Here is a 10,000-nt window from a genome sequence, read left to right as displayed (position 1 = left end):
AGTGTCATCAGAGGTACCTGGAACTAAAAGCCCGATGAATGCACGTTCCCTGATATATATTTGTTTAGATTGTGGCTTACAAAACGTCTTTGGGAAGATTTGACATTATTCAGAAAATTGAAAATGACGTGACGTAACACAATTTTTGAAATGCAAGGCCTCCTGGTGCTGCACGCAAACAATCTTTTTACTTGCTGTTTAACACCTTCTAATTGCTGGATAGTTCACTCAGAAATATCGACTCTGCTGCCTGCGGTTAAGCTGATATTGCCGTTTTTTGCAACAATTATTGTTTTCTTCTGTAGTGCATTTTTCAAAAAGACTTGGCTACTTTGCCTTAAATATGCGTAGAAAGGTTGTTTTAAAGTCTATATGCATTCCTCTGTTGAAAGATACCAAATTTGACCAGGAGTACCTCCTGTGCATTAAACTCCTTAACTAAGCGCCTTTTTCCCGATTTGGTTACTCGTCTATTAGGAATGCTAAGTTCCATTAACTCCCGTTTTCCATGGACACCATACTAATTAAGAATGAATAGTGTATATGTCGTGCCGAATTCACGTAATTGCCGATTACGCGTAATAGGCAAAATGTTTGCCCATTTCGCGTAATCGGCAAAACGCTGCCCAATACGTGAAATCGGCAGCGTTTTGCCGAAATCGCGTACAGGCCTCTGAAACTTGCCTATTTCGCGAATTCGGCAACCGATTACGCGGAATTGGCAGCCGATTACGCGTAATGGGCAAGTTGCCCATTACGCGAAATCGGCAAAAGCAAGTTAAGTGTGCGTCCGTGTGTGTGTGTGTGTGTGTGTGTGTGTGTGTGTGTGTGTGTGTGTGTGTGTGTGTGTGTGTTCGATCTCTCTCTCTCTCTCTCTCTCTCTCTCTCTCTCTCTCTCTCTCTCTCTCTCTCTCTCTCTCTGCTGCTGCATCCAGTTCAAAACAAAACTCAAAAGCCATCTGGAAGGTGATCAACCAATTATCTCGTAAAGATACAGTAAAATCTTCCGTTATTGATATACCTGCTGATGATCTGAACATTCATTTTACTTCTATTGTTGACAAAATAATTACAACTGATAGATCGAAAAAGAATAACCTGGACAAGTTGAAACAGTTTTGTGATTCAAAAAATATTACCCATAATTTAGACATTCCTCTGCTATCTGTTAGCGAAGTCTTCCATTATCTGTTGTGCTTAAAACAAACAGGTACTCGTGGTTTGGATAATCTTGATGGGAAAATTCTGAAGATGTCTGCCCCTTTTATTGCAGAATCCCTTACATATGTTTATAATTTGTGCCTTGACAAATCCTACTTTCCCACCAAATTAAAGGAGGCGAAAGTAATCCCGCTATTTAAATCAGGTAGTTCTTCTGACCCCGCCAATTACAGACCAATCTCAATTCTTCCTGTTTTATCAAAACCACTTGAAAAACACATATTTACACACTTGACCACTCATTTGAAGAAATACGATCTTATACATTCCAACCAGTCAGGTTTTAGAAAAAATCATTCGTGCCACACAGCATTAACAAACCTTCTTGAAAGTTGGCTTAGTAGCATTAATAATAATCAACTCTGTGGTGTCCTATTCGTCGATTTTGCTAAAGCTTTCGACGTTATTAATCATGAATTACTATTAAGAAAATTAGTTGAATATAGAATGTCACCCCAAACCTTATGCCTGCTCTCCTCTTTCTTAGCCGGGCGAGAGCAGTCTGTCTGCGTTAATTCAACCGTATCCAGCAAAAGACCTGTGTTATACGGGGTTCCCCAGGGTTCTGTCCTTGGACCACTACTCTTTTCCCTGTATATTAATGATCTTCCTCTTAGTATTAATGATGACTGCGAACTCTTTGCTGACGATACGACCCTACACACTACTGATAAAAAATTAGACAAAGTTTATTCATCGTTGCAGAACAGTGTAGATGATCTCATTCATTGGACGGAGTATAACCACATGAGTCTTCACCCTAAAAAGACCAAATACATGTTAATAACAACAAGACAAAAGAGACAAAACATACGAAACAATCCTCATTCCATATTAATTGGTAACGACGCAATAGAGGAGGTAGGAGATCATAAAGTTTTGGGAGTAAATATCGATAATAATTTGTCTTGGGCCCATCATGTTCGGTCGGTATGTAAAACAATGTCGAAAAAAATATATCAGTTAAATAGAATTAAACACTTTCTAGATCAGCACTCAAGGTTATTATACTTTAACGCATATATACAAACCATCACAGATTATTGTTCAACCATCTGGGACTCTGCCAGTGCTAATATTTTAAAACCATTGTATAGTTTACATAGGCGAGCGCTGAAACTAATTTTACTGAAACAATCCAGTCTTGTATTTGATGATTATAAGAAACTTAAGATTCTCCCATTAAAAGAAAGATTTAAATTAAATGAAGGCGTGCTCCTTCACAAAATACTTTCCGGCCGTGCACCACGAACTTTCGTTGCAAACTTTAAAGTCAAACCAAACCGAAAGTTTAACGTCCCAATTCCAAGGATAGATCTCTTCAAATCAAGCTTAGCCTATTCTGGTAGCGTCCTGTGGAATTCTCTCCCGGAATTTGTGAGAGTCCCAATACTTTCAAAAAACACCTTTCACTGTATTTAATGTTAAATTACGAAAAATCACAGTGATGGAAGACTTCGTTTAGTTATATTTTCATTTGTCCAAAGCATCAGTGTTCATTATATCCACACAAAAACACTCAAAGCTTTAATAACACATTTACTCATGCATGTGTATTCAGCATTGTTTTCACTACGTTACATATACGACGCTTTATATTTGTGTATAATATGTAATGTGTAAATATTCATAAGTTGTTGTTTTTCTCTACCTTTTTTTCTACGTTAATATCCGTGTAAATATGTGATTAGATTAGTCCCCTCTCTGGGCGAGGGCTGGTTGAAAAAAAGCTCGTTGTATTGCTTATGCCACAACCCTCGAAAAATAAAATTTGATTTGATTTGATTTGATTTGATCTCTCTCTCTCTCTCTCTCTCTCTCTCTCTCTCTCTCTCTCTCTCTCTCTCTCTCTCTCTCTCTCTCTCTCTCTCTCTCTCTCTCTGCGAATGAGAACAGTAGACCATACTCTTCTCATTCGCAAGCTTGAGTATTACACGCACAGCAGTCACACGGTAAACCTGCTTACATCATTTTTATCAAACAGAACCCAGCGCGTCTACGTAAACAGTCAATATTCAGGCGATGGTTACTTAAAATACGGAGTTCCTCAAGGTTCTATTTTGGGGCCCTTATTATTTTGCATTTTTATCAACGACCTGCCCTTGCATATAAAAAATAACAATGTGTCTTGTGAGCTCTTTGCCGATGACAGTTCCCTTCATTCGTCCTCAAAAACGTTAAATCAGGTGCAATACGATCTTCAACAGGGAATAAATGATGTTTTTAAATGATGCGTTAAAAATAAAATGACATTACACCCTAAGAAATCAAATAGTATGGTCATAACATCCAGACAGAAACACCAGAGAGCACCCCTTATTCTTAACCTTAAGCTGAACACTGATCCCATAGAGCAGGTTAAATCACACAAGGTATTAGGAATCGTAGTTGACCAGGAGCTTCGGTGGAATGTACATATCAATAATATTTGCAAAAAGCTCTCCAAAAATCTGTATCTTTTATCCAGATTAAAACCATTTGTAGAAGCGAAAGGTCTAAAAATGTTTTTTGTGGCACACTGCCAATCTTTTATCAATTATGCTTCCACTGTATGGTGCAGTGCGAGCGAAAATCTGCTTAAAAAGATAAATTTCCTGCACAGAAGAGGGGAAAAGCTAATTGTTACTAGCCCGTACCTGTCAACGTCAGAAAAGCTTAAAGCTGCTAGTTTACTTTCACTGCAGGAGCAGTTTGACTATAACATTGCAGTGTTAATGTACAAGGCACTCCATGGGCTAGCACCACCATACTTGAATGCATTCATAGCCGAGGCTCCTACTACCAAGGTCCCGTGTAGATCTATATAAAACTAGTTTTGCCTTTGCTGGGCCGTCAAAGTGGAACTCTCTTCGTTCGAATGTTAAAACTAGCAAATCTGTAAATATTTTTTAAATCTTCTTTAAAAAAACATCTAAACTGTTCTCTGTAAGTACACACCCGCGGTGACATAATTATGTGAATCTTACAGTTCTGTCTAATGTATACTATATTAATATTACTATATAATTTTATTCACGTCATATTACATATTCATAGCATATAGTATTCATATTGTTTTACATCGTATATTAGATTTTGTGTTTCATGTGGCCGTGGTGCTTATGCTTATTTACTGTACATTTACATGTTATGCCTATATGAATTCATTATATTATGTTGTTGCGTGCGGATGTGTTAGTGAGAATGTAAAGGGCACGTTGTAAGATTAGGCCCTTGGCTTAAAATGTTCAATAATAATAATAATAATAATAAAGATAGCTTATATAATCTATATAGCGCCGCTTCACAAATTCAACTATGCTCTTAGCGCTGTACATCGAGATATAATAATTTCAATAATATAAATACAAAGATGATATTATCATAATACACATTTACAAATATCACTCACGTGCATACATCCTCGTGCACACCACGCGCATACACACTCCCACTCATTAGCAAGTGCTTCCATCCCCCTGCCACTGAGATGTTCATATACCCCCCTGGACAAGCTCACATCATGTCCGTCTCCTCTCTAGACTGTACATACACTCAGCAATAAAATGTTCTAAGTCTAAGTCTCTCTCTCTCTCTTTCTCTCTCTCTCTCTCTCTCTCTCTCTCTCTCTCTCTCTCTCTCTCTCTCTCTCTCTCTCTCTCTCTCTCTCTAACAGTGTCAATGACAGTAAAACAGAAAAGAACACGAGCCACACACAGGGTGGACGGTTTGTGAGCATATCCTCAACAAATACTTGTTCTCGTGTGCCCGTATTGTCAATCAAACAAGGGGCCTTTGTGATTGAAACTCACAAACAATACCAAATTTAAACTTTTAGTTTAAGCTTTCATTTTGCTGATAGCAGAGGAACAGTCAGCATGGACGGCAAGCATCGTGCGCATTTTGATGAAAAAATGAAAAATGAACAGTTTTCCAAGTACACATTGACTGAGAACAAGCTGAAGCTGAACAGTGAGAAGACGGAGGCCCTTCTCGTTGGAACACGACAGAAGATTGCTTCCCTCACTGTGACCGACCTCCAGCTGGATGACGCGACTGTTCCATTCTCCCCTGCTGTCAAGAGCCTTGGCGTCTTTCTCGACTCCACTCTCTCCATGCAGACACACATCTCCTTCATCATCAAGACCTGCTTTTTTCACCTACGACGCATCGCCTCCATCCGTCGCTACCTCACCCACGACGCCTGTGTCAAGCTGGTTGTCTCCCTCATCTTCAGTCGTCTGGACTACTGCAACTCCCTTCTGGCTGGCCTCCCCGCCTCATCCATTCATGGCCTACAACGAGTCCAGAACGCCGCTGCCAGGCTGACGTTGAGGAAGACGAAGCGAGACCACATCACCCCCCTACTTCGCTCCTTGCACTGGCTCCCTGTCAACACCCGAATCTCCTACAAACTGTCCACTCTGGTCTACAAGTGTCTCAACGACTCTGCTCCCGAGTACCTTCAATCCTCCCTGGACCTGTACACCCAGCCCTCCGACCGTCCCCTTCGTTCTGCTGCTGACCCTCTCCGCCTCCACATCCCTCGCTCGAAACTCGCATCTGCTGGTCAGCGTGCATTTCCCTCCGCGGGCCCCTCCGTCTGGAACTCCCTGCCGCTTGAGCTTCGCCAGAGCCCCTCTCTTGACGCGTTCAAGAGTAGGTTGAAGACTCAGTTCTTCCCGTAGCTGGCTGCGACTTTCATGCTCGACGTGATGTGTTGTGCCCCAAAAGACATTCTTGTGCTGTGCTCTGTGAGAGGTGTTTTCTTTGTGCTTAATATTATTTTGTTTGGACCTAGCTATTGATGTGTACATTGTATGTTTATCAGGGTTTGCTAGTGTGTGATAGGGTTCGTGTCCGTCTGTAGATGTCAGTTTCTTTGTTAGTCCTGTGTTGACAACTCTTCGACAAGCGCTTAGAACTGTACCCACGGAATACGCGCTATATAAGCTTCATATTGATTGATTGATTGACATTGCCCAACGCAGACGACTGAGGCACATGTCAGCAATGGGCACGGGGGCGAGAAAAAAACCCAAAACAATTCTCCAAGATAATTACGCGAACATTTCCGGTAAAATGATGTTTTGTGTCGGCCTGTGAAACCTGCCAACGAAAAAAGGCAAATCCAAGCAAAGGCCTGGTTGTGAAACCTGTCAGGTCTTTCTGCGACAGAGGCCAGGTAGACCTTATCAACATGGAGTCATCCCCTGACGGCGGCTTCGTGCACATTCTTAATTACCAGGACCATTTCACAAAGTTCCTGGTCATACGACCGCTGAAAAGCAAAAAAGCGGCAGAAGTTGCATACAACTTAATTGACATTTTCACAATGATTGGCGCTCCGTGTATCCCCCAAAGCGACAATGGTCGAGAATGTGTTGCTTCAGTGGTTGACAAACTCAAAAACATGTGGCAAAACCTTCGCATTGTACATAGGCGGGCTCGACATCCCCAGAGCCAGGGTTCAGTAGAACGATCGAACGCAGATGTGAAGCAAATGCTGATAGCGTGGACCATCGACAACGGCACCAGTAACTCGTCTGAAGGGCTCCGCTTTGTCCAGCTACAAAAGAATTCATCCCCACACAGAAATCTGCAGAATAAAACTCCATACGAGGTGTTGTTTGGGGAAAAACCGAGATTGGGTCTGCAGAAGACCTTTCTGCGTAAAGAAGTTGCAGACGTGCTGACGATACATCAATTGTTGTTAAATGCTTGCTTGGCAAAAGAAGAGAAAGGTACATGTATGTCAAAAGAAAACAAAACAAAAATGTGAGAATCATCAGTTAACATTATTTGAAGCAAAACAGTTGACTTTGAATTATTCTTATCTCTTTAATGTCGATGCTCCATAGTATTTTGATGTCAAACACGACAACGGTCATAGTGCCGGTATGAATTATGTTTGCAATACAAGTATCACTTACATAGATCATTTCAAAACGAATGTTTAAGGTAATCTAGTAGTGCCGTTCGCTAGTATTCGTTTCTATCTTTTCAGAACCAACAACGACACCGGACATGTCTTCGTCAAAATCCTTGAGCACAGTATCAGGTAAGCATCAGTTAATCGCTCCTTTGCTTTCTCACTCACCACACACACACTCACTCATTAACTTAGTGATCTATTACACACATAGCAACACTACTTACAAAGCAACATTCATATAGGGAAATGTATGATGTTCAAAGTTCCAACTTCAAGCAGACCGAAACTGAAACCACTTGTCACATCTGTCTTGTAACGCAGCCAGACAGGTTTCACCTACAACTGGGAAAAAATAATGGACTTTTTTCAGCTATGTGAGGCATTACTGAAATACAGCGCTTTTACTCATGATACCCCTCAAAAAGACGCAAAAACCTCTCATTTGCTACTGCTCATGAGCTCCACACCTGCATCAGTAGAAATGACATTACACAAGAGATACGCAAGATAGCAAAACAAAACAAGAGGCGAAGCCTTCAAGGCATATGGCGATAACTTCTTCTTGAGGAGCCAAATTCACTATTATAAACAAAGTGGTCTGTTACTCTTATCGGGGCCTGGAATCTTTTCGCGGCATGCGTCTTGGACAACCCGATAGCGGCAAGCCCCCACCCCCCCACCGACCGTCGGCGCGCTGCGTTTATGTTACACTAGGCCTTGGCAGAAACAAGATGGGTTAAAATCTAACAGGCCCCTGATCTTAAGACTTTTTTTTAATTGAAATAAAATCGAATTCATTAATATTATGTTGTCTGTGCGCTCGTCTTTACTCATACACTCACAGGTTTCGTACCAGTGTAACATCCCCCCCCCCCCCCCAGCTTAAAACTCTTTGTTTGGCGACTTACTACTGCAGAACTTAAAACTGTTAACCCTCTAGAACCTGCTCATGCTAGCAGCGTTTCTAAACTTGTTTTTTGTGATGTTTGGTAATTCATTATCTCCAGGCAAATATATGCACTTTTATACAGCCGCGAAGTGTGTTACGAAGTGGTGTGTGTTGCGTGTGCCTATGCACACTAGCTTGGCTGAGGAGGGTGGAAAGCCATGTATGAAGTTGGCGGCAACGAGTGAATTTGTTTGCCTCAAAGCGAATGTCCGATACCGGTCGTTGTCGTAAAGAAATAGTCTAAGTAAATTTGCAAAAAATACACTATCCTCGTTTTCTAAGCCATTTTTCTCAAAGGTTTGGTAAACCGAGGCTTTTTTGTTTTCAAACGCTAATGATTCTGTCAGAAACATCGAACACGCTTTTAATGTTGCAACAACAACATCATAATCCAAACGCAGGTAAAATACTCTCTAACTATACTGAATTTGTGTTTGTAGTGCTGTAGTACAAGTTCCTTCAGTTTTACACTACATTTTTAGCTTGAAGGGATTGTAGTATGTTATATTTTGCAATATGAATAATTGTACATATCAATATAATGAAAAAACAAGCAAATCGAGTCCAAACTTTTAGGTTTCCAACCTGGCAACTGAATAACAAGATGGCGTACATTTTGTCGTCTGCTTCCCCCTACCCTTCATAAATGTAGAAAAAGTCCCCGAGTTTCCCCCTTCTTCTTGCCTTGGCTGCAATGTTTACGCGGCTGGGATTTATCACCGCGCGGCTCGCTGACAAGATAAAATAAACAAGCTCCCCCACTGGAATTGGGAACTAGTGGCCATATGGCTCACGTAAGAAATCGACAAACAGTAACACAAACTCAATCAATCCGTCACACACGCACACATACACACACACACACAGTAAGCATAGGTGACACTGTGCAAGAAAGAGAGACACTAGATCTAGATCTGTCTGTCTGCATGTAGCCTACTTACAGGGACACGACTGCCAGATGGCCAGATCGACACTGCGCTTTCGACAGCGCTTCCTCGCGCAGACACTGGAAACACGCTGTGCAGATTATCCTGTAGGAAATCTCCTTTGGTATCTTCTTTATCTATTTTTCTGGAGCTACGAAACCGAACAATGTAAAATCGTCTTCTCCGAATCGGCGAACTGCAGCTCGGTGATAAAAAACGCTGGCGCTGGACCCGAGTACTCTTCAGACTGGCTCGCTCCCCCAGTATGAAAGTTTTTGTCTTGTGCACGTTTAAGACCAAGTGATTGCTCTGTGTGAATTACAGGCATTCCCTTTGCTATATAAATATAAATACATTGCATGTCGTTTTTGTGGTTTATTTCGCTTTTAGGTCCCAGGTAACATTATGAAGTTGTAATACGATCAATCGGACCTATTATCAAGTTAGTGTATCAACTTTTGAAAGAACTGCGCCCAGTAGTTTCCCAGCAATATCAGTTAAGTCGAGACAGACACACACACACACACACACACACACACACACACACACACACACACACACACACACACACACGCACACACACACACACACATACACACACACAGACACACAATTAAAGTCTGTTGAGCCCAAGTACTAGCGTACTCGGGGATAACTGTATCTACACCATACTCCTTCACGCGATCTGACCAAACCTTGACCCCTGACCTGGGGCCAGTTGATCGCCGGGTCACCGAAAAGCGCGTTTCATGAGCGAATCATCGTCACCCGCGGACAACCGCAGTCGACCGACTGCACAGTTATCGGAATGGCCAAATCGAAGGTTAACTTAAGCAACATTACCGTTTCCGCTTGATCACTCACACGTGAAAATGGCCGATTTCGAAGACAAAGCTAATCTCGACCCGCTCAAAATAACAATGACCGAGACTTTCAGTAATTCCTTCGCGTGACGTCTAACCCTCTTACGCCATAATGTGACGTCTTCAA

At 41.6% G+C, this 10,000-nt stretch overlaps 2 protein-coding genes across 6 annotated transcripts in view; both read left to right on the top strand.

Annotated features, from left to right (window-relative positions):
* The window catches only part of LOC138974336 (mitochondrial import receptor subunit TOM70-like), a 554,410-nt gene that overhangs the window by 55,504 nt on the left and 488,906 nt on the right, over positions 1-10,000 (top strand). The gene's annotated exons all lie outside the window — the stretch shown is intronic.
* LOC138974439 (SCAN domain-containing protein 3-like) overlaps positions 6,401-10,000 on the top strand; it is a 13,577-nt gene continuing 9,977 nt past the window's right edge. The window contains exon 1 of the mRNA XM_070347154.1: positions 6,401-6,944. Coding sequence (XP_070203255.1) covers positions 6,401-6,944 — 544 coding nt within the window. The remainder of the gene's footprint in view (positions 6,945-10,000) is intronic.

The sequence above is a fragment of the Littorina saxatilis genome, linkage group LG8 (assembly GCF_037325665.1).
Source record: "Littorina saxatilis isolate snail1 linkage group LG8, US_GU_Lsax_2.0, whole genome shotgun sequence".
Taxonomy (NCBI): domain Eukaryota; kingdom Metazoa; phylum Mollusca; class Gastropoda; order Littorinimorpha; family Littorinidae; genus Littorina; species Littorina saxatilis.
Note: the sequence above shows the minus strand (reverse complement) of the source record. Positions and strands in the feature narration are given on the sequence as shown.